This window comes from Chelmon rostratus, chromosome 21, assembly GCF_017976325.1.
Source record: "Chelmon rostratus isolate fCheRos1 chromosome 21, fCheRos1.pri, whole genome shotgun sequence".
Classification (NCBI taxonomy): domain Eukaryota; kingdom Metazoa; phylum Chordata; class Actinopteri; order Chaetodontiformes; family Chaetodontidae; genus Chelmon; species Chelmon rostratus.
Window position 1 is genome coordinate 2,312,564 of NC_055678.1, and position 25,522 is coordinate 2,338,085.

Below are 25,522 nucleotides of genomic sequence, written 5' to 3' on the forward strand. Positions count from 1 at the left end.
CAATTAATAACTCTAAAAATATTGAAAATCAGTGCAAACACCTATATTATTTACAATTAAAAAACACTTACCTCGAACGTTTCATGAGAATTTTTATTGGTTCGTTGACGATTTAGTTTGGTCGCTGTATTTTGAAGGTGGAACCGGAAGTTGTACTATGGTTGTGTCTGCATTGACACTATCTTAACGAATGTTGTCCTGCAGTTCCTGACTTTGACCACAGGAGGGCAGTGATCATGGGTTATTCTACATAAAGTAATAATTTATTTAAACATAGCCGCATCTTTTTACTTCACTCTTCACTTAGACGTAATGTGCCCTCGTTCGCGGTTGGTCGTAATTTTAAGGGTTATTGGATGTGAATTTACCATATATTAAATTTTTATAAACGAATTAGTGTTTTCCACATCGCGTTCCGACAGTTTTTTCCCTGCCCAGTTACCGTCCTTCCTGATGTGGGTGTGGACACTTGCCCAGATGACTACACAAATAATGGAGGAGAAGCGATACTAGTCTGATTTTTCCAAGTTAGAAAAATAGTTTACAATCGGATAAGTTTCACGTTTTCTACCTGGTTACGAATCGTAGCTGGGATGCTGTGTCAGAATGGGAAATCTTTTTGGAAAAAAGAAACAAACCCGAGTGACAGAACAAGACAAAGCGATTTTGGTAAGAGTCACAGCTAGCTAACATTGCTAGCTAGCTGGCTACCCTAACTGTTAATATTAGCCTCGACACTGTACGTTCCGTCCTGTAACAAGAACTCGTCACGCCAAACTGCTTTGAAAAACGTGGGAATTTAATAACTTTGTTCGTCAGTAATCGTACACACACGCAGCTTATACAACATCACTTCACCATTTTGGCACTCTCGACCATCGTCTTCACATCGGCACGAATGTATCTGAACCAGTGTGGAGATTTAATGCGAGGAGGAAGTCTGGCCTTGCTCTGGCAGTAAAGATTAGGTGTATTGTGTGTTTTACTGTAAATACTCAGACTGTGCCTGCAGTGGCACAGAGAGCTAAAGCCTCTAATCCCAGTTAGGTCGCTGTAGAGCAACAAGAAGCTGCTGATGTTGATTAATGAGCAAATGACACTGAAACTCATGTTTCTGTTTCCTCACTGCAGCAACTGAAGTCGCAAAGAGATAAACTGAGGCAGTATCAGAAGAAGATCAACCTGCAGCTGGAGAAGGAGAGGCTCTTAGCCAAGCAGCTGCTGAAAAATGGCAAAAAAGAGTGAGTGTTCAAAAAGAGTGTCAGTGTGGTGGACAACAGAGGAAGAGGAGTAGATCGCTCATGAAGAAGGATGCAGCTGTTATAGCTGACAAAATACTCTGTCTGCTCTGTTGAGTCCTTTCAGACTGATTCATCTTCACTGATTTCTGAGTTCTGGTGGAATTCCTTATTTATATTTAAAATGTCCTAATCAGGACTTTATTTTGAAGGATTTGCTCGTTGTGCTTTTATTTGGAGTGTTTCTAATTTCACTATTGTTCGTGCTCAAACAGGAAAGCGCTCCTCTTACTGAAGAAGAAGCGCTACCAGGATCAACTTCTAGACAAGACGGAGAACCAGATCAGCAACCTGGAGCGCATGGTGAGCGATCGCAGGGTTCAAGTCACGCGGCGTGAAGCAGCAGTGCCGAAGCGAAACTGACAGCTTCTCTCTTTCCTGCTTACTTTAGGTTCAAGACCTGGAATTTGCCCAGATTGAAAGGAAAGTCATCGATGGGTTGAAAGTCGGAAATGAATGTCTGAAAAAAATGCACGAGGTAGGCAACGCCAAGTCATTTCCCCCTCCACCTGCGTGACAGGCTACTGACGAGCTCCAGTTGACCGTTTTTCTCTCGTTAGGTGATGTCTGTTGAAGAAGTAGAGCGGATTATGGATGAAACCCAGGACGCCATTGAGTACCAAAGGGTAAGTCTCCCCCTGATGAGGGAAATAAAAGAATTTCTTTCCCATCGATTCACTTTAAAGATGTTCTGCCAGCAGATGTTCTTACATTTGTCATCAGGTCTTTCTAGACGTTGATCTATAATGTGAAGATGATTCACTGACGGTTTGTTGTGTCCCGGCAGCAAATAGACGAGATGCTGGCCGGCTCTTTATCACAAGAAGATGAGGATGCTGTACTGGCTGAGCTGGAGGCCATAACTCAGGTTGGTCCAATCAGATCACTCATCTGTGTATTTGAAAGTGATGATCCAAAGCAGCACTCCACTCCTCAGTCCCTTCCTGATCTTGTGTCGTCTCTGATCTCTGCTCTTCTGGACTCTCTCAGGGAGACGTCGAGCTTCCTGAGGTCCCCTCAGACGAGCTGCCAGAAGTCCCGGAGGCCCACGAGCGGAAACGAGGTCTGTTCTGTCACGAGCTTTCTCTTTGTGCTCCACTCTCCTCTGATCTTAGACACCAAACAGCCTCTTTGTGCCGTCCTGGTCCTGTTCCAGCTTCATGATATGTTATATCACAGTGAATGCTGTCATTAGAATCTCGTTGGAAATGATTAGAACAGGAAGTATACATATGCCAGGATGTAACATCATAAACTTTTAACCAGCGGAGGAGGACAGAGGACTGCAGCCCAGCGGAGCCTGTAGCATCAGTTCAGCAGTTCACTTTTTGTTTGTGTGAGAGAAAGATGGAGCCTCGACATGGATTTGGTGGATGAAGAGCTGCAGAAGCACGCCATGACGCCTCAGATGATCGTTACTGCAGCTCAGTGCTGTTGGTCAGATCTGTGTCAGTAATCCTGCAGCACAAACTGTGGAAGTAACATGTTAGACTGATGAACGTGATGGAAGTCTGCTGTCAGCTTCACATTAACATGCTGCTGAGAAGAAGTATTATGCAGGTTGAAATTTTGGGAGACAATAGCAGGAGAGTAAAAGTCAGAGCGGTGCATTCTGAGGCTGCACGTTTCCACTTGTTATGATTTGAGAACCGGTTCTCGATACCGCGCCCTGCTGCCTTCTGAAAGTCTGTGAACGTGTTTTTGTTTCAGAGAGGGATCGTCCCAGAAAGAAGCCGGAGCGAGAGCTGCTGGCTGCGTAGGAACGTGACTGACCTCCGTCAGACGAGCTGCTGGAGCTTCTCCACGACACTCAAGTCCTGCATAAAATACAACCACACGAACATTTGCTGCAGAGCTCTCTCTGCCCCGGAGGCCTGCGACAACGTGGCGGCAGTCGCTCTCAGATGCTGGGCTTCCTCCATATCACCCGGCCGCCGTTTGTCCTCGTCTGCTGCGGGCCGACGGCTGAAGGCGGTCAGGACCGGTTCCCTGCACTGCCCTCCATTCACCGGAGAAACGCCGACTAGAACCATGAAGACCTGTGAGATCACATAACTGTGCCTAACCTTTGAGTGTTTGTTCTCTTTGTCCATACATTGATTTAAAGCTGCAGTGCAGGACTTTTGATTGTCCGATACGTTGAAGCCCAAACGAGTTCACACGAATCTGATTAGGAGGTAGTAACCGTGGCGACAGAGTAGGCTCCTGTCGCCACCTGTACCTGTACGCTTATGTCATGAGCATGTGTCTACAGTGTTTGTGTCATTACTGTCTTTGCCAGAAGGGGGAGACAAAGGTTCTGCACTGCAGGTTTAACTTGAATGCATGTATGTGACTCATCGTAAATCATCCAATCACCCCCATGGATCTCTAAATAGATACAGACTGTAGGATCACATCACCCAAACTACAAAAAGACGTTGTCCAATCATGTTTTTATTTGACTTTGAGATTTCTGCCTCAGTCCAGTGGAGTTCACTTTCATTTCTGACGTAAAAAGTCAGCAGCAGCATCTGAAAACACTGGATGCTGCGCTGACCTGCGAGCAGTTTTTAGTGGAACTACTTTGCCAAAGTAGAAATTTTTAAGATCCGGCTGAAATAAAGTTGATTTTTCTCTCCTACAGCACAATCTGTAAAAACACAAAATTAGAAACCAAGAAGGATAAATTCATGCTGTGTATGTTTTGGTTTCATGATGGTGCCTGATGAAGATTTTCCAAAAAGACCTTTTTTCTTCTGGCTTTTAATTTAAAAGCAAACTGTTGACTGTAAATTTAAAAACCACAGTTGTCACTTTCAAAGGTCCAGTTTGTGAGATTTAAAGGGATCTATTGGAAGAAATGCAACCTAGTGTTCGTGAGTATGTTCTCATTAGTGACTCGAGGTGTTTTCAGCTGGTTGCAATCTGCAGCCTCACCACTAGATGCCACTAAATGCTCCACGCTGGACCTTTAACTGCAAAAGGAGCGACTGAATGTTACTTCAGTTGACAAAACCAGAACGATCTGCGCTGACAGGCCGCAGAGGGACTGAGTGCTGAAGTGTTTTTCTTGTAGTTTACTGAGCTGACCCTTTCAGACAGGCCTGGTCCGCCTCAGCCGTCCCAGCTTGCGAGCTCTGCTTCCACACGTGGAATCTGAGCCGCCCGGGAACTTTTGGAAATTACCGAAACATTTGAATAAGCATCTGTTTTGCAGAATAGTCCCTCAGTCTGACCCCTTTCTAGCAGCTTAACTAATCTAATTCTGTGCTCCCCTCGTGGATTAGCTCAGTGTCATTGGAGAAAGGGCTAATCATATCTGTGTGGGTTTACCTGTGAAGCCCAGACAACAGCTGTTAATCTCTTCAAAGTAATAACCTGACAGAACCTGGATCTTTACCCTCTGAGCATTATCAACGCAGGGGCCTGTAATTATTTTACTGTGCAGCTCGTGCTCATATTCGCTTGTATAGATCTGCATTAAATTGCAGCGCGAGTGATGACCTACATTTGTGAGGCTTAAGCTTGTGCACCTTTGAAGGTCTATGGAACTAATCTGTAAATCAGTTAATCTCACATACGGAAAACAATGATGACTAACGCTGTCGGGCTGCAGACGTCGTTTCATCAACACTGCATCAAACTGCTCGTCATAATATTAGTTTGGAAATTGTACCTCTGTGTATTCTTTTTACAATAAAAGTGTTTTTTTTTTAATCATCACACTCTGCTGCAGCTCACGGTTCAGATTTTCCATGATTGAACACAAGGTGGCGACAAAGCTGCTCTGAAGCATCTGATGTGGGAGCAGGTGACACTGAGGAGGTTTATTATGTGGAGTATGAAGAAGATGCTGCAGCTTTGTGTCGGCAGTTTGTGATGCCGCCCTGGCTCCATAAAGAAAGCCTGACCTCAACCCAAACATCCATCCATCCATCCAACCGGACTGCCAGGCGGTCTGCATCACACAGCATCAGGGCTGGACCTGCAGCCAGGTTCCAAACGCCTGGTGGAAAGTCTGAAAGCAGAAGACTGGACCCTGTTAGAAGAGCAGATTCATGGTTTTGAAACCAGATGCTAAAAATCACATGGGTTTAATGAGTGTCACATAGTATTACTCTAAATCTGAAGATGTTGGAAAGTTAGTTGTAGAAAAAGGGAACCTGTTAAAACTCTGTCTGGCATTAATGTGTCAGATGAAAACTGTTTTTTACTCCTCACTTAAGTAAAGCAGGTGATCTAAGAATGGCTGCTTATTCAGCTGTTTCCACAGGACAAAACATCAGCCAGGAAGACATGAAATGTTCCTATCTATAGCCTTGAAGTATCGACGCTCCATCAGTCTTCCTGCGAGCCTGAAATAGCCTGAATTGGTCTTTGTGAAGTTCCTGAAATCCACTTCACAATGATGTAGTCTTTTTGAATGGACTGGCTCCATTCTGCGGCTGACGGTGCACTACAAGCTCGTCGGTGCTGTGTGGGAGTGGGCGGCGCACAGACAACAACCTGAATGTCAGAGCGCCACGCTGATGAATCACGGACGTGGATCTGAAGCACAGAGAACGGCTGCGGGGACGATGGTGAGTAGGATGGACATGAAGGGGGGGGGAGCATGGGCTGCTGAATGGATGCTGCAGGTACGTAGGTGTGTGTGTGTGAGAGAGTGAGTGTGTGTGGGTCCTGCCCACCCAGATTCTTGCCTACCTGACTGCACCTCCACCCTGTGCTGAATATACACACAGGCAGGTCTAAGTCAAATCACATCACTTGAGACAATGGTGGCAGTTGGACTTGTAACAGGAAGTCTGATGTAAAGTCCTACAGGACAAGTTCAAGTCACACAAATGTTCAGAAACAAACTGAAAGTCTAACGTTCAAGTTCAGTCTGCAGTGAAAACACTGATTCTGACTCAGTTTTAAGAGACAGGTCTTCAGGTCTCTGATCATTAAACTGACACAGCTTGAACATTTTCCTTTTAAACCCGACTTAATCGTGTTTTTTTACAGACCAAATCCTCTTAATGTACAGATCTAATGAGCAGCAGCTCAGTCCAGGGGCGGTCAGGGGGCTTTGGAACCGGAGGATCTCTCTGGTTGAGGTCCAGCACAGACCACGTTATGGAGTGTGGACTGGTAGCTGGAGAGGAGCCAGTTCACCTCCTCACACTGCTGAGGTGCCCTGAGTAGCACACCTGTCCACTAGTGCATGTCTACAGGTCATGTGTGTGTGTGTGTGTGTGTGTGTGTGTGTGATGAACAAACTACCAACACAGTGTAAAAACTGGGTTTGTTGAAGCATAAATTGTCAAATGAAATAAATATAAGACGTGCAGCTGTTAATGGATTTTTAATTGTTGCTGAGTAATAATCAGAGACTTGATTTAAGCCCGACTTGAGTCTCACGTCTGCAGCTCTGATTACTATTTGAACTGCTTGTAACTGTGATTAACAATCATCATCTTAATTCATTCGTGTGTAATTATACTTCAAGACGGATTGGCAGTCAGCAAACATAATGTGAGAGTATGTTCACTTATGGAAACTGATTGTGGGGCCTGAACGCTGGCAGAGGAGGAAATCAATAGCCTCGCTGACAGTGAGAACGTCGCTGTTTGCTCGGTGAAGACCAAACATGCCTGATTGATTTTCACTAACTGTCTGCAGTTTGGGTTCTGCCCAAATCAGATGTGACAATCAAAACCAGATCAGTCCGTTCTTATTGTCACCGCCATCGGCCCGAAAATGTCTCATCAGTTTTATCTCACTGAAAATGAGTTGTACAACAGAAGAGGCGTGACTGCCCTCTTTCACACAGGTCTGCTGTTATCTTCTGCTTCGTCTCTTCTTCACAGGCCTTCAGATCGTGATGCGTTAAACTGTGTGGGATTCCCCAACCCACCATACAAGGCTTTGAAATCCAAGAAAATGTGGCTCCATCCCACTCAGACCGAGCAGAGCCCACTCAGCCAAGAGGAGTGGAGCCGCACAATTATAGACCAGGGTAAACAAATCCATGAGCAGCAGCTATCTGCAGGTATCTGAAATGTTGCATTGTCAAATAAAGGTGGACAATCTCAGCTTCATATCAGTAAAAATAATTAATGACATGCAGCATGAAGCCATCAGAAAGTCTCTCACTGTGTTTGCGCCTGCAGGAATGTCATGAAGGCATCACAGTGATGTGATGTTTGGGCAGATGTAACTGCTGTGTGTGTGTGTGTGTGTGTGTGTGTGTGTGTGTGCTCGCTCAGTCCTCAATGGTTGTAGCGGAGGCGGCGGCGTGGGCTGCGCGTGACACATCGGAGGAGGCGTGGCTTCTTTAAATGCTGTGCTGCATTCACTGACTCAACGGAAAGTGCTAAAATCCCAGTTTCACGCTCTCTGCTGCTTTTGGGCAGAATTACTGAAGGTTAACTGATAATAATAATAATAATGTAGCTCGTCAACAGGTCCAAAGAAAGGAGTGGCAGAAGGAAAAACACTATGTAGAGTAATTAATGTTTGAACAAAATTGTTAAAAAAAAGATTAGTGATAAACAATAGGCTAGTATCAGCTTCAGGAGAGACTCCCCATTCACGTGACTGCACGCCTTTGGAAAATTTGAGAAAAATCCCAAAAATAGTCTGATAAAGTTTGAGCCAACCAAAACGATCTACATACGTTTCCCTCCAACAGCGTCCTATCATGTGCCATGGAGAGGGAAGAAGCTGCCAGGTTGGTAGCATTCCTTCAACTGGTAGGAAAAAGGAAGGGGGATGCCATTCCTCTTGTTAGCAGAATGACCAGATTGCACCCCCCTTTTAAACCTGCCATACTTGTCTGTCTGACTACTTGATCCTTTATCTGATTGAAGTTTGTGCAGGTTATAGTCTGTGGCATCGACCATGACTCGGAAACATTGGTAGCCTCACTGTGTATTGATAAATCCACGGTGGTGTCCGTGGTGCTGAAGTAACCGACAGATTTGTAGCTTCACCTTTTTCTCTAAGTGTCGCCCTTCAATCAGTTTCAGCTTTGATCTACAGTATTTTCAAAACTATATTATATAAATACTCATTTCTGAGTGATGTTGTAAAAACCTGACCTGGGGCCCCTGGTGAAGTCCTGAACTCTGGTCTTAATGTGTGCCAGTGCATTTGTGCTGATCTAATAGTGCAAAACATTAATTGGAAATATGCACTACTGAAGCACAAAGTCAGCTTCATTACCTGAGCGTTTAGTCCAGTTTCAAAGCATTTTGCTCATATGAGGCACATTTAAGTGTGTTTAAATAAAGTACAATAGAACAAACCTGTGGTCAGGTGGTATCCTAGTATAGAACAGCTGCACATACTTTACAGAGAGTGAGAAGTTAACAGAAATCCAGCTGCTCATCTTTTCCCTCTGGTACCTGTAGCAGCATGTTTATCATCTCATATACAGATATCTGTAATTATATCTGCCATTTGATCCTTTATTCCAACACCATGTTTTCCTTAGACAAGTCCTCCTTATTATCCTCCTTGAAGCAAAGTAAACCATTTTCTTGCTTCTTGCCTCGTTCATTCTGTAACGTTTAAATGTTCTAACGCAGTATGTCCCGTCTCCTCATCAGGAGCCTCAGCTCGTAAGTCGCCGTATTTCCCACCGCCGCTGAAGGCAGCAGCGCCGCCTCTGCGCTCCAACCGGGAGGCACCGACTGACTGAGTGGCTGCGTGGGGAGCTGGTGTGGGCGCAGCGGAGGACTTTCCTATAAAAGCAGGGATCCCACGGCCAGACGAGCTCGTCTCTCAGCCACCGCAGACCTGAGCCGCAGTTCCCCGCCAACAGCTGTCTTTCCCCCCGCCACAGTTCGGAAAACCGTCTCCGCCTCACCCAAAGGAAATCTTAGTCTATGGTTCTGACTGACGCTTCGACAAGGATGTCCCGGACCGACGAGGTGCACCGTATAACGGAGAATGTCTACAAGGTAAGACGGACTGTTTGGTAGTTTGTTTCCCCGCTGACTTCGCGTCCTCCTGCCGCGGAGGGACACCTGATGCGCGGGTGGACGCCGAACGAGAGGCCGCAGGTAGAGGACAGACAGCGGATAACTTTGACTCAGTTCACCTGACCGGCGTCTTAGCTCGTGTCTTCGGACTTTGGTGAAACAGCTTTACTATGTGAACAGGAGAGAGCACGATTTTCCTGGAAAAGATGCTGGATAACTTAAATCAGTGTGAGACTGCTTTCATGTTAGTCCATAAAGACACCTGGTCGATTTCATTCAAGGTAAATCGATTAGTTCTTTAGTCTATGAACATGTTAACAGAGCCTGTTGAAGTTATCAGAGTCAAAGTCGATGTCTTCAAATCACTTTCTCAGCTTAACAACCGCAAAGTCAAATGACAGCAATCACAAACGGAAAAGGAGAAAACGTGAACGCGTAACGCAGCTGTGATCGATTGATCGGCAGTGTATCGACTGTTTGATCCTTTTAACACCTGGTAATGGTGCTACGAGTCAGTCATGCACATCTCACCTGCTTCCATCAAACCTCCACACTGACAGTTTGGGGCAGTTCAGTTCACCAGAAGCAGCTGTTGGACCCAGCTGTCTGTATTTGGGGGTCTTGATTGGTGGTGCTGACTGAATTAATCAATGAATGTGTGTTCTGTTGATGGGTTGATGACCTTCAGAGAGGAAGGGGTGACTCACCATCAAACGTGCATTAGCGACAGTGAACTGATGAGCCTGTGCTTCCTCCTGGAGCCCAAACTGGCAGCGTCGACTGAAGGGACCACCCTGCTCTTGTTAAAACTTCAGGGTCCTCCATTGTTCTTTCCCCTACAAAGCTCCTCTTCGGCAGAGGCAGGCGGAGGAGGAGGTGGTGCCGGAGAGGTGTTACTCTTAAGTTTCACTGCAGCTCATGGCAGCTCTCCAGATGAGGTAAATTTCAGCAGAGGAAGCACGACAAGGGCTTTCCTTCATACGAGGAAACTTGTCACCGTTCCACGCTCCTCCGCAGAAACCCTCGGAGAGAGCCGGGGTGCCTGAAAGCGCTGTGTGCGGGAGAGGTGTTGGTGGATGCAGGAGGAGAAGGGCATGTGTGCTTACTGAGCCAAAGGTGTAGCCGAAGAGGTCGGGTCAGTGAGAGTTCTTAGTTCGTTGTGCTGCAGAAGCAAGTCGGCGTGACTGGACAGCAGACCGGAGTCATTGTGGCCGAGTGTTGGCTTTAAGTTGCGTGAAAACACACGAGCTCCATCCCTGAAAAGGCTCTAACGAGGGATCAATGATGTACGAGGTGTAGGCGCCTGATGTTGTGACCTGTGGGAGGCTTGTTTGGATCGTTATGAGCTGGAGAGAAACCACAGAAAAGAGGAGGAGGAGGTGGAGGAAGATGAAGGAAGAGGAGAGACAGCGTTAAAGTGAATGGGGTGCTGGTGCTGTGGTGTATGAGGAGGCCGTGTTTGTGTGGAAATGATGTGTTGATTGACAGAAATTAATGGTGATGGTAATTAAGTAGAAAAAATGAAAGACTGTTTCCAGCTTCTGCCTTTGGCTTCTGGACTATTGTTCATGCAAAACAGGATCTTTGGTGACATTGCCATGAGTCCTTTTCGCTATTAGTTGGAAAAATACAACATAGATCAATAAAAACATGACCATTGGTTGCGGCTGCAATGAAACTCCCGGTTCAGAGGGAAAAAGCTCGAAGAGAAGCTGTCAGTCTTGGCTCTGCTGAAGCGTCGAGTATGAAAATGCCATCATGCACATATGCAGCAGTGGGGTTTCTTCCTGTCATCAGCAGGCTGCATCATTACGGAGTCAGCAGGAGCGAGGAGAAGCAGAGCGCCGCTGCCAGTTTGACCCGCCGCTGCTGATTGTAGGAGTTCGCTCGCTCATGTGCTGCAGTGGTGGGGCCCCGGGGTGTTTTTTTTTATTTTTTATTTTTTGATCCGATGAGGTAGCCGAGCTCTGTGTGGGGCTCTGTTTGGAGAAACTAAGAGGTCTTTATTAATTCATTAAAGGCCTGGAAGATGAAGAGGCCCAGAGGTGCCAGCTCCCATTAGGTAGCCCTCACATCTGTTTCTCCACTGAGGAGAGGAGGTGGAGATAACGAATGTCAGAGATTAAATCATGCAGCATGAAGATGGGGATCAGGAACATCGATTTCAGAACACGGTATCACAATAAAGCAACGAGCAGGAAGCAGTCAGAGAGGACACACCTCCGCCAACGCTGCTCTGTCCGTTAACTGTAGATCCGCATCTGCACCAAAATACACATATATTGATAGACAAGCATGCTGATTGGCTAATATTAAACATACGTTTTGGATAGTTAGATTTTTTTTTTTTTTTTACAAGGATGACTTAATTGTATTTGACTCAGTGTCATGAACACTGAGTTATGACCATTTTAGATTATAAGCTTGCTCTAGCGCCACATACAGGTAAAGAAAAATTAATACGAGCATGAGTTTTATAATTTAGGTTGACATTTTACGATGCGTTTAAGGTTTATGGCAGTTTAAGTAAAACTGATAAGCCTCGATAAATTTAGCGACCAGATATTGAAAAGTGGTAGGATAGGATCAGTCAACTGTAATGAGTGTTTTTTGGACTCCTTGACATATTTTGTGCACCAAATCTGGTAAAGATTGGATGAAATCTGTGTTATTGAAAGTCAAAACTTTCGTTGTTTGACATGTTGGTGTACTCATGTTTGCTATAATTGGAGAAAGTTCGTCTAGAGCCTTTTCAGGTTCTGATTAAAAAACACGAGGACTCGTCAGCAGAGGTTTGATATTTGAACAGTCCTCCTCAGAAGCTCTCACTGAGATATTTGGAAGCAGGAGGAGATGTCGGTTGAGTTGTTCTCAGGTGGTTGTATCTACATGAGCTGAGCATGATGGCCCTTCTTCGGGTAAACAGTGATTTTGTTTCCCAGCAGCTCTGCATGCTGTTTGTTGTCTCTCTTTGTTTGACTGTTAGCTGCAGAATACAATAGCTCCAACTCAACAATGGAGGACCGAAGCCTTAACCCCACTGCGCTGCTGTCGAAAAAAGAGATGCTGAATGTCATTTTTGGATGATTCACACTGGCGGATGCAAGCGTGTGTGGGCAGTGTCTCACGACTGAATGTGTGTGTTTCGCCTGTTCGTCAGCACCCATACTGTACCGTAGAGTGGCTGGCACTGTAACGGTATGCACTTTCACAGCAGAAAATGCAAATTTTTAAGGAAATTCACCTTTGGGTGTGCGCTGAAGCGTCAAGTAAAAGATCCCTCCGGATTCGGTTTGTTGAAGTTTTAGATGCCGCTCGGAGATGTGTTCGCTGCCCACCGACAATGTGGGTAAACTGTTTCCTCAGGTTGTTGTGGTTGCTGAACAAGCACCATCTGTATGTTTGTTCAGGAGTGTATTCAGCCAAGTGTTGTAATCCCAACAGTGCTGCGAGCTGCGCTTGTTGAATGAAGCTCGAGTGTCAGGGCGAGGCTGCTGTGAGATTGTGTTGGATGGAAGGAGGGGCTTCTACAGACATCAGCTGCTCAATTGATTGATGGTGGCGCTTTCTTTGTTCTGTGTGTGATCATTTGTCCTCCTACCTTCTACCCATCACATACTCCGGCTCCTCACGGAGGATCCCGATGCATTCCCAGGACAGATAGTGGTCAATACTGCTAAAACTGTCTATTAAAGTGTACAGACATTTATATTGTCATTGCAATATATGTTGGTATAGAGTATATTTTCTTCAAGATTTTATTGAAGAAATAGCCATATGGGAATGTCATTGATAAAATGCATGCATCTTATTTGCATCACTGAGTGCAAATCCTGCAAGTCCAACAATTCTATAAAGCAGCAATGACTTTGATCAAAACCTTTAATCTATGAACAATTTGGATAATTGATTGTTGGACAAAACAGGAAATCTGAAGATGTCTTCTTGAGCTCTGGAAACTTACAATGAACGCTTGTCATGGCTCCGATTCACTGTCCCTTATCGTTGTGACTCTCACAGAAGCTGTCGATGTCTGTGTCTCAGCAGCATTATAAAAGGTGTACAGTATCAATCTCTTCTAAATGACAGGAATGCTGTTTTAGTGTTTGTGTTGCGTAACTGTCACCGGGGAGCGTCCTCGAGCGATTGGAGCCGTAAATCCCTCCGTAAATATTGTCATATTTTCAAGTCCAATCTTCACAAGACGCGAGACCAAGCAGTGCTCATTTGTTCTCAAGGGAGGGATTTTTGTCCAATGTGTGTGGGGGGGTTGTGAGTAATGCTACAGAACACTTTATCCCCACAGTCACACAAGTGCAATCTGTTCAGGGTTTTCTTCCCTGTACAGCCTTTTCATTTCTTAGCCCAGTGGACAAAATACAGAGAATAACCATCAACAATTGGAATTTTCCACCTGTTTTCTCATATATATATATATATATATATATATATATATATATATACTGCTACACAACTTCTATTATATACTGTAGTTTGGACCCTGACTACAGCCAGTGTTTCATAAGATTTCACTGGATTCTGGTATGCTGTGTTGTCAGAGTTATCGCCTGTTGGTTGTGTGCTCTGCAGCTCATGAGGTAGCAGGCAGCTGTTGTTGCAGCCAGAGTGCTGCAGGTGAGCGGCAGGGCATCTGTTGGGGAAAAGATAAAGTGCAGCAGTGGATGGACTGAGGAAGGGAGAGGTTTCTGGCAGAAAGCTCCATTGTTTTTCTTCCCTCTTCCGCACTATGAATAGATGCCTCGGCGTCATGTGCAGCCTCAGCATCGATCGGGCAGATTGAGTCGCCCTGGTACGTTTTACTTTGTTCATGTTTGAGGTCATTTGAGGTGAAACCAAGCCTCTAGTCTCTGTGCTCATGTGTAAGGAAGCATATCAAATCTAAATGCTCTGCTAAGGCAGGCTTTCTCCAGTGTGATTGTTTCAAACCAGTGATTTTTCCTCTCTGATTAGTCACACTGCTTTCGCCTCTTTTGTCTCTGTTCAGAGCTTCATCGGCAGCTTTGTGCTTCCGTCCCTGCAGAATACTGTGCCTCCTCAAGCTCCAGGCTTTGTTCTAGCTTTTCGCCTTGTTACTGATCTTTGGTGAGCATCGGTGTGTGTGCAAGCGTCATCGTGACGCTGTCTGATTGTGTTACGTAAGAGGGGAACAGTGCAGATAGGTAGCAGAAGGCACAGTGCTGCAGTCCTCACCTTAACCTTCATTAGGCATTGTGTTTTTGAGAATCATCACCAGCTCTGCAGCTTTACCTCTTTCAGCTCGTTGTTTCGGTTGTACAGTTGCCCACAGACTGTGTAGTTGAGTCTCTTGGCTCTCATGAACACTAAAGTGCAGCTGCAGCTCCGATTGGCCAGCTGCATGCTACATCTGCATGATGTGCCCGACTGACAAAGGTGAAGAAAGTGGAACATTTAGCAGCTAATTAGGCAGATATTTCCTCAGGAGTTTGTTTAGACAAAACCAGTGAAAGGAGAGAAGAGAATTTAGATCTTGCACTCATCAGGTGGACAGAAACATGACTCGAGTGTGATGATAATATAGTGCTAGGCAGCTGTTACTTCATGGGCTAAAAATGACCAACATCACTCAATATACATCTTTTAGCAACTGGTTCATTTATACTGGCAGCAGGCGTTATGGCAGCATAGCATTTGGTTTTGAGACTGCTGACAGGAGAAAAACTGTTTGTTTGACTCTTCTATGATGTAGTGGAGGTCTGTCTGTTGAACGCTGGTTCACAGTGGTGAGCTGACAAAGACGACCATCCTCTATCATTACAGGCGCAGTGATGTCTTAGATGGCTGATAGCTAGGGCTAGAAATGCTTGACATGATATCTTAATGTGCCTGTTTGGTCTGTTATCTGTGGGAATAATAAAAGCAAAGCATAATGATGTATAACATCTTTGAATTAGCATCCTCTGCATAGCTTTTCTTACATTACATATGAATTGAATATTTGTCTTTAAGCACCGACTAGACCTAAATCCAGCATCCAGAGGGCATCAGCTCAGCACAGGTGCAGGAGAGCTATCCTTTTATTATTTAGATTTTACTGCTGTGTTACGACGCAGCTTTCATAGCTGTCATATAACATAACTGCTGGCATCTGCCGTGTGTGTGCGGTACGTCAGCTGCCTTCAGCACATCTGTAAGTTATCTAACGTGAGCTGGAGGGAGATCTGGGAGGAGAGGTGGAGGCTGTCAGGGAGCAGGAGGTTGGCAGAGGATGAAAGGAAAGTTACTGGGACGGATCTCAGAGTAGAATAAATGGAAGCGGAGTGAGGAGACAAATGTGGATCCACTATTCTTTTCTGACTCTAATTAGACTGAAATTAAGGGAGGAACAGCCTGAGAGGCAAGAAAGAGTAGGAATTTTCTGCAGCAGCAGTGTGTGCGTGTGTGTGTGTGTGCGTGTGTGTGTGTGTGTGTGTGTGTGACATTTAATCTGGAATCTGAGGTTGGAAGGGGGAAAGGAGGGATGAAAAGGTGTGAGCAGGGGATTTAAAGATAAAATGCAACATTATCTCGCTTCTGTACAAGGCTGCGTCCTTTCAAATTTCATGGCACACACACACACACACACACACACACACACACTCAGTCCTACGTGATCTACAACATTCCGGCATCACACATGCAGTTACTCCTTTGCATGTTGCTTGTTCGCACAGGAAGTGTTTCCAAAATGAAGCGCTCCGTGTTCACTCTTCATCTTTGTCATGTGACCTTGCCGCTGATATTTGTGAACGCACGTGTGAACATACGTGTTCTTGTGAGCATATGTTCGCTCACATGTACGTGTGTACATGAAAACCGGTTGTGTCGACCAAATCAGTTGCGTCACCGTGAGGCGATGACGACGACGACGACGATCACCTTCCCTCACTTGACGGCGGCGGAGACTTCCTCCCTCCCTCTTCCCTCCTGCCACCTCCTCGCTCTCTCCTCGCCCACCACCCCGTCAGCTTTCCTGTGCTATGAGCCGAACGTGAGGTGAATAAAAATGGGTTGCCCTGTCACGGGGGGGAATTCCAGCACTTCCATATATGGCGGCGGAAGTGCCCCCTCCCTCCGGTCTCCTCCTAAAGCTGCATCTGTGGAATAGGGGGCGCTGACTCTGCCTTTGCTCGCCTGCACACAGATAAGAGCTCATCTGAAAGGGAAATTGGTTGAGTTCTCGTGCACTGGCACACACACACACACACACACACACACACACACTCACACACAGGAGATAGGCACTGAATTTCCATCTCCAGAGGGCGTTGAAGCAGTGCAGCTTTAGCATGGTGATTGTTACACTGACTGAGCAGAAGCAAATAATGTCCATTTCCTGGGAAACAGAATAATGAGGGACAGCAGCAAAACACTAATGGACACAATGTAAATACATCAGCTTATCAATCCCACATACAGTTTATAATGCAGTGGGAACCTCTAATGGCTTTTTTCACATTAGCAGTAATGTTCTCAATAACTTCTTATTGTAATGCACTGTGCAGCTATGCATGTATATGCTTAGGTGTATATGCAACTTCTGGTAAAGCGAGGTCTGATCTTAAGGAACTGCGCCATTTAGCTGCGAAGGTCTATTTGGATACATCACTACAGGAGAAAACACGCTGCAGGATGCACTCAGTGGCCACTATATTAGGTACACCTACCTATCTTCATGTTACCAGAGTTGGCGTCAGAGGAAAATAGTAGTTACAGGATGTAACTCAGTTCTATGAGCACATGCGTTGCTTTTTACCTGCATGCCACAGTGAAGCACATTATTTTTAATATGCTAAAACTTTTATAGCGGTAATGACGGAATTGCAAAATCCATGTCATAGCAGAACGTGTCTGCGATGAAAGCGGTATACCTCTGACCCTTAGTCCAGACAAACAAAATATAACCACCATTTTTCAATAAATAACTAGTTTTTCAGCCAAGAGGCTCAGCTTTCCTTCATCCTACTTAATGTTACGTATAAATGTATAAAATACTGAGAATATTGCTTGGTGATTTTACATATGAAGGAGATGTTTGTGGCTTCCTCTGCAGCCATGCTGTGCTGCAGGGCAGCCTGGAGGCATCTGCAACAAGCTGCATGAGCCAGAAGCTGTGAGTGAGCAGGTGAGGTGAAACAAGGGCAGCTGAATTTGACTCTGGAACTCACAGGTAACCTCAGCTTAATGTCTTTTATTGCATCCATTCAAACTTTCACAGACATTTCTAACATTCAGAGCATGTGCTTTCTCTTTGCCTGAATGGTTTAGCTCAGAAAGGTTTTATTTGGATTTTTTCCAACGAAATGCTTCAAACTGAGCTCGTTATGCTTGTGGTTACGTAATATGTTAATACATTCATGAAGGAAAGATTACTTCACTTGAGGTGAAGCCATGAGCAACATCCACTCTAATCGATTTGTTCTCTTTTGAATGTTTCCCTCAGGGTTCATGGGAATAAAAACACCTCTGTGTTTATCAGTAGACATTTGTGATAAAGCACACAGCAGAAAAAAACAGGAGGACGTGTGGAATGTGGCTTTAAATGAGGAACTGGCTGTGTTGAACTACCCTTGAGTAAGAAAACAAAGCACACACACAGTAAGAACCGATGCATCTTATCATATAATTACATTTATTTATTATTATATAGGTATTTTTGGACAATTACAGCGTTTCATATGCAGGAATTAAAAATATCAGAAATTAGCCAAGAACTAAAGAATATTTCTGATCATAATAATAAACTAAAGGATGATTTTTTTTGTCTAGTTTGTGGCTGAAGAAAGCAGAGCGGTTCTTCTGTTGTTAGCAGAGTATCCTGTTTGTTCAGGACGTTACCTGTGCTTTGACTGAAAAAGTCCTGTGGCGATGGCAGCCTGCGTCTGGACTGTATGTGACTGTGTGAGTGATGAGTGTTTATACGCCGGCTGACACTTGGTGGTACGTGGTGAGAAATGGCAGTGTGATGGGATGTCATATGTTCTCTCACTCACACATACACACACACACACACACGCAGTAAAACTTGATGACAAGGGGTCACCTTGACTTGGGAGCATTAGCCAAACACACCTCAGCGCCACATGAGCCCTCCTTGTTTCCAGGGCGACCACCTAGAGTAAATGACCTTTCCTGTGTGTCTTTTTTTTGTGTGTGTGTGTGTGTAATCTGGTTAACCTTCATATCACGACCAGTTCACACACGTCTAAACAGCAGGAGGACAAAGGGTGAGCTTTGCTTATCAACACTTCACTGTTGACTTTGTGGTGATTACACTGGCGTTTTTTGGGGGTGGGCGGGTCCCACAAGCATCCTCTTTTTTGCTTTCTTTTCCAGTTTCCTTTTGAGGGATTCTCTAGAAATCGTGTCTACGTGAGTGACTGCACTTCACATTATGTGTGTCGGGTTGTCCGTGTTGAGAGGTGGACGTGACCTGAGTTTCAGTCATGTGACGTGGACAGAGATGGAGAACTCACTTCAGCGTGGACAGAAGAGCAGCCTGCAGGCGTAGACCTGCTCAAGCTGGCGTCAGTGCTGCATTATCATTATGATTTCATAATATGACGGAAGCTCCTGTTGACCACAGAAGATAAAATCTTAACCCTGCAGCCCTAGTGTCGGTGCGTATTTAGTTCCCGTAGAGACTTTTTGTGCCTTATGTTGAGTCAAAATGTGACTTCAGCACCAAATCTCAGAGGCTAGACTGTGAGGAGGAAAAAATCATAAATCACTAATACACAAAATTAAGAACGTTGCCTCTGGACAGTGACAATTTGAGTGTATGTAGGACCTGTTTCACAATGAAATGCTGTTGAAACAATGCTCAAATGTAACCGAGTCATCTGAAAAACATCCATTTTTGAGGCTAGTGTAGCCTCAATGTTAACTGATGTCGACTGAATCGTTTGACTTGCAAATCACCAGATCAGTCTTCCCGGTACCTGACATTTAACATGCTCTTCACACTGATTTTAGAGTGAGGGTTACTCTGTTGAACAGAGAAAGCTTGTAGGCGAAGAGTATTTTTCAGTGGCCATTTTATAAATACTGGTAATGGACTTGTGAATCCATTTCTTCTTATTTCAATTCTCATCCTGGCTTTGTCTCCACCTGGTCCGTCCCTCCCTCCTTGCTGGGGTTGCCAGGTCCCTTCTTGCTGGTTAATCTGTTTGGCAGCGAGTGGCGCAGCAGGTTCTAATGGTGCCACATGGTTGGCTCAGCTTTACAGTAATTTACGCCCCAACATGATACGAACCTGCTGCTGTTTATGTAGGCTCTGACTCACCCCACACACTCGTCTCCTGCCGCCAACTCACACACACACACACACACTCATACATGCACACAGACTGCCTTGTCTACACCATCGTGCCAGCCAGCTCCTCACAATGTTCTTAATGCTGCTTGTTGTCTTACCTTTGTTCTCTCATGTGTTTAACTGTGAGCGTGCTTGGTGTATGAGAAGTAACTACTGGATATCAGGTTTGGAGTTATGATTTTGATCTTCTAGATCTTCCCCTCCTTCAACTTTAAGTGCTATTATTGGGAAGTAGAAGCTCAGCCGCAAGGTGGTAGACCATGTAAACTTAGAGCAGGGTCAATGAGGGGTGATGATCTGATAGACAAATGTGGATTTGGCATATGCAAAGAGATCTCTGTGTGCCTACTGTAAAGGTTGGTGGAGTAAGGAAAAGCCAGGGGCTGTTCTTCAGGGTGTAGACCCCATAGTTTCAGCGAAGGCGTCTTTTTAGTGCTTCAGGAGACAAATACATTTTAGCCAACTGGGTGCTTCCAACATCCGAAAGTTTGGAGAAGGCCCTTAGCTGACCCCCCATGACTGTGCTCGGTCCATAAAAACACGGTGTGATGAATCTGGTGTGAAGGAGCTTGATCAGCCTCCACGGAGTCCTGACCCCAACCCAGTTGAACACCTTTGGGGGGGAATTAGAACGCCGAATGTGTGCCAGGCCTTCTTGTCCTACATCAGCGCCTGACCTCACAAACGCTCTTTTGACTGAGTAGGCTAAAATTCCCACAGATACAATCCAAAATTTTGTGGCAATCCCTTTCAGATGGTTTATAGAATGGGATGTCCAACAAGCACATATAGGTGTGATGTCCACTGACGTTTGGCCATATGGTGTACTTTAACACTCCAATTTTGTACACATTGAAGTATTTTTTTCATTTTACTTTATGGATTGAGTACTTTGAGTCCTGTTTGGCTACATGTTTCTCATGTATGTGCTCTTAATCTTTGTTCCTGGGTATGTTTGAAGGCGCCCTGTCATAAACACTGCAGAGAAATGCCTCCTGTGTTACATTATTAATAGCTTGCATAAACTCTGGCTCTGTTCCACATCACTCATCTGTCATGGGACAGCATTTCCAGGTGCTGCCATGTTGCTCTGATGGATCTATTAACCTTTATGTTGAGGGCTACCTGCTACCTATTCAATCTCCTCCTCGCGTTAGTCATCAGTTACAGCCACGGTGGGACTTACGGTGAAATATGACTGGACTTCAGCTGCATTACTGGGAAATATGGTCTTTTATGACAGTGCATTGCAGAGTGGAATGTAAAAGCAATGTGTTGAGCTTCAGAACTCAGAAGACGAGAGTACAATGACATTGCACAGGATCATTTTCTCAGGTTAAAGATATGTTTTCAGGCTATGAACTTAGACGTTTTTTGACACCCTGTAGAACTGGTTTGGATGCGGGACATCAGATGGTTTCCAGTCCACAAAGACAGCTTTTCATTTTTGTCCAAGAGTTTTTTTTTTTTTTTTTTTTTTTTAATTAATGTCTCTTACCAGATGTTCTTGCTAATCACACCTCTCAAACAAGTCTGTATCAGGATTTTTATTCGTAAACAAGGTGCAGCGACTTCCACCGTAGCCACGGCCAATTATGTTCTGGCCTGCCGCACACGAATTCTGCTTCCAGCTACAGTCGTATCACCGGAGTAGCAGTATCACATTTTAACACTGTGAACAATGCCAGTTGAAAAAAACAGTTGGAAAAAACAAACAATATGATTTTAAAAACGATCCATTACTGTTATTCAGAGTCGCAGATGACTTGGAATTGTCGATCTCAAATTCAACGGCTTCAGACTCGACAAAATCAAAGAGCTGAAACCTGACTTTGACAGAACCACTAATAACCTGAGCTGTTTGAGCTGAAAGAGTTTGATCGCTTCATCAAGCTCAGAGGATGAACGTGGGCTGGTGCGCTTATTCATAGACCCAACGGGTTCAGGGGGAAACAGACAATCAGGGCGGAGCGTTTACAGCTGATTCATCAGATTATTTTGAGATCATAATTCTATTTAGGTCATGTGACCTTGTGGGAATAATTTTTGTTCTCTGTCAGGCTGAAGTACTCAGACATTTTGCAAAAAGTCAAAATTTTGTAGATGATTGGGTGTTTACATCTACATCTTTGATACAGAGCCTAAGGTTTGCATCCCGCCCCATTCTGACAGTCGATTTCTTTTAACCGTGACTGCCATATTTTCCTGACTGTTATCCAGCAGTTTTATTTGTCTGTAACTGTAAAAAAGCTTAATCATAAAGCTGGCAGATCAGCCAATGCTCAATCATTATGCTCAAGCCTATTTACGATAGTCATAATGCTGGTTTGTCAGTGCCAGTGACCATATGACGGACCCAGACTCTGTTTAGGTATGACGGCCTGTTGGCGTGGCTCCCTGTCAAACCTGCTCAGATAAAAGAGAGAGTACTTTGTTTTCCCAAAGGAAAATTGTGAAGTGTTGCTCACAAGCTGCTTCCGCAGATAAAGAAGAAGAAGAATAGCCCCCGAGAACAGAAACAAAAGAATAATCACAGGCCCAAATCCTCATCTCCCCTGCAGAAACTGATGCTACATGGCAGCCAGCGCTGCCTGTCAGCACGGTGCACTGCGAACAACCACACACACAGACGAACACGCATGAGCGTTTAACTGACACAAACAGAATTTTATTCCAGAGTTAGACTTGCACGCACGCGCAAACGCACACATTTGTCACACTCGGACGCTTCCAGGGTGAACATCTGCCTCGCCGGCCGGCCAACCCGTCCTTTGGTCACAGGTAGAGAAGCTTGTTTTCTTTTTCCTTGTGAGAATAAATATTTCAGATGTCGGCCAGACCAACAACATGTCAGTGGGAGATGGATCGCACTCGTGTAAAGTCCGGTGTGTCCGTGCGAGATGTGATGCTCTTCTAATCCGGCTGAAAGGCTGCAGCGGGACTGGGCTCGTGTTTCTGTTTTGCTGCTCAGGTTTGATTTTCAAGTTGAAACTAATGATCATTTTATATGCAGGTTATTCTGATTATTTTTTTCAACTAATTTAATTGTATAACCAATAAATAGGCCATCGTGACATCTTCGAATCGCTTGTTTTGTCCGACCGAAACCTCAAAAATATGGAATTTACTGTAATATAAAACAGGCCAAAACAGCAAAGTAGCTGGTAACAGAGAATATTTGGCTTGTTTGCTTCGTAAATGACTTATCTGTTCATTTTAGTTTAATGAATTAATCAAATCCACTAACTGACTAATCATCTTAACATTGTTTATATGAATATGAAAATATTCCATTGGTGATTAGAAAGGCCTGCTGTCTTCCTCAAGATGTTGTTGTTTTAAACTTGTGTTCAAAACAAACTCTTCATCATAAAAAACAACTCGTTGTCTAACTTCTCACGCTAAAGGTTATTTCCACTTCGGTCCTGAGTCAGCTAATTATTTGTATAATAGCTGTGTCTCCCCTGTGGGATCAGCGATGTGCTTCATGGTAGATTTCAAAGTGTTCAGTGATTAGCTCCGCTCTGACATTTAGTCTGTTCCTGTCAGGGAGCCAGGACTTTTCAGAAATGCTGCATTTGTGACACTTCAGCTGCATAATGGATTGATTAAAACCGGTGTATCATCATCATCTGTGGGTAGAATCTCACTAAGATCAGCAAACAGAAATCACACAGCAGCTTTATCGTTGTTTGTATCTGCATGACTGTTGCAGCAACGCAGAAGATAATGTACCATTTGTTACGATGCTGGTGTTTGGCTTCCAGATAACATTCAGTCGTGTTGATCAGAGATGAAGCACATTCACGAGAGCATTTCCCCAACGCTGCAACGTGATAAGACAAGCGTTGTATTGTTCAGTTTGGCATTTAATTGGGGAGGTGATTAGCGAGTCAATTAAAACACATGACCGAAGCACACGGGCGAAGTGAGACAAAGCAGCGTTTGCTCTGTAATCCCTCTCATTACCCATGCTCTCAAATATGGTCTTTCATTCAGCAGAATGCTAATCAGCCTCAGTCCCTGTTGCTAAAGGAACAAGCTCAGCTGATTGAGTGTGGATTAAACCAGGACCGGCCAAGTTAATGATCCTATTAAATTATTCCCTAAACCGTATGAGCATGTTGTGACGAGGGGAAACTCATGAATTAGTTCAGCATTAGCATGTGCAGGGACGCACTGATGGTGACTGACAGGTGATCAGAAGAGTCCATTCTGGATATTAATCGCAGCTGTAACACGGTTTGTATGCATGAAGGGCGGAGTTGTAGATTTCCAGTACCAACTGAACACAATTTTCAAAAAGGTTAATAATTGAAATCATACGCTGAACTTGTGTTCAGTGCAATTAACTGTTTACTCTGTTCAGTTTATGTTTAGTCACACATTGCAGATTCATTTGCAGTCGGCGCCTCCTGCGTTGCTGCAGCCCATCCCGAAACAAAGCAGCAGCAGCACAAATTGTCATTTTCACATTTCTGTTTGTGCACAGATTAGACAAATGAGACATAACGTGTTATTTCGTGAGCTTGAACTTTGAATTGCTGTTTCACCCCATTTCCAGACTTTATGCTAAACTAAGATAATCTCCTGCTGGCTTCAGGTGCATATTTAGCTTACAGACAGGAGAGTGATGTTGATCTTCTTCATATTTTAATTCTCTGTAGAATTAATACACACTAAGCTTCCCAAATATATGAAAATAAAGGAAAAAGAACCTCTACCTTTCTTTAAAGCCCTCTTACATGGTTTGGTTTGGATGGTCATCACACATAGCTGTGGTTAACACACCACTTACAATAGTTTGATGAGTTTGGCTTGTTATGTTAAATTAGAGTCAAAGTGAAAACAGTACGAAATGAAAAACCAGTTCGACCTCTTTATCTCACCTCGAACAGCGTGTGCTCTTCTTCTGAATTGTGTGAATCTGTGTTTTATTCATGTGTCAGTAGCTACATGTGAAATATTTTAACAACAACGCACCGACGCAGTGAAAGAACGCGGCTCATGAGGCCAAACCTGTCCAACGGTGGTTACATAACACACCTCATCACTCCGTCACTCACTCATAAACACACACACACACACACACGTAGTCACAGAGACATTCCCTGATCCTCGCTCTGAAAATCTGTTGATTTAGACATGACAACCGGGCAGCTCTCCATCGTCTATATTTATTCTTTTGTTGATGGTCCCTTTCTTCCTGCCAAGCGGCGGTACAGCCACGGCGATGATTACCGCTGCTGGAGCGCTTCCACTGACTCGGTTTGTTCAGCGGCCGACGTCTTACGTAACATAAAATACACAGAGAGAGGGGCAAGAGGGAATTGGGGTATAAATAGGTTTGTTTGTCCTCAGAAATGCAGAAAGAACCACCATTAACCTCTTTTTTTTCTTTTTCATGTGCGTTCATTTAAACCTGTGTGTGTGTGTGTGTGTGTGTGTGTGTGTGTGTGTGTGTGTGTGTGTGTGTGTGAGATTATCCCCCAGAATCCAAGGTGGGTGTTACCGACCAGAAGTACAACCAGTTTTCCATCCAGATATGAGACTTAAATCAACTTTAGTGTCACGTAGATCAAAACTGATGTTTTTATCATCAGCCCATGTCTGTCCATGCTCTCTCTCTCTCTCCCTTCTCCGGGCAGTCAGCCTATTTTTCTTGCACCCCTGTGTCGTCCTGCCCTACTTCTTGATTCCTTTTTTGAAGTTGTGTACCAAGGTGATTGTTGTGCGTCAGCCGGGCAGCCATTAGCAGGCAATCCTCGTAGCGAGCGGCCGAGAAAATATGTGTCTGTCAACCTCAGATGTCCCCTCATCTCCCCTCGCCTTATGCTCTTTCTTCTGTTCTCTCTGTCCCCTCTAGTCTTTTTACTGTTTGCGTCCTCTCGGGATGTGAAATTACCTATTTCAACCTCAAAACGTCCTGCTGCCCG

General features: G+C 44.6%; 2 protein-coding genes across 7 annotated transcripts in view; both read left to right on the top strand.

The window, feature by feature from the left end:
* The first annotated feature begins 469 nt into the window (after positions 1-469).
* chmp6b (charged multivesicular body protein 6b) lies at positions 470-5,003 on the top strand. The gene is made up of 8 exons (XM_041962668.1): positions 470-669; positions 1,132-1,241; positions 1,514-1,601; positions 1,690-1,776; positions 1,859-1,924; positions 2,086-2,166; positions 2,289-2,361; positions 3,009-5,003. Exons 1-8 carry the CDS (start codon positions 607-609, stop codon positions 3,056-3,058), a joined length of 618 nt encoding a protein of 205 aa, XP_041818602.1. The 5' UTR covers positions 470-606; the 3' UTR covers positions 3,059-5,003.
* A 3,983-nt stretch (positions 5,004-8,986) lies between these two features.
* Positions 8,987-25,522, top strand: part of baiap2b (BAR/IMD domain containing adaptor protein 2b) — a 68,680-nt gene continuing 52,144 nt past the window's right edge. For all 6 annotated transcript variants that reach the window (XM_041962643.1, XM_041962645.1, XM_041962646.1 and 3 more), the window contains exon 1: positions 8,987-9,229. In XM_041962643.1, the coding sequence (XP_041818577.1) occupies positions 9,155-9,229 (75 nt within the window). In that variant the 5' untranslated portion in view covers positions 8,987-9,154. The remainder of the gene's footprint in view (positions 9,230-25,522) is intronic.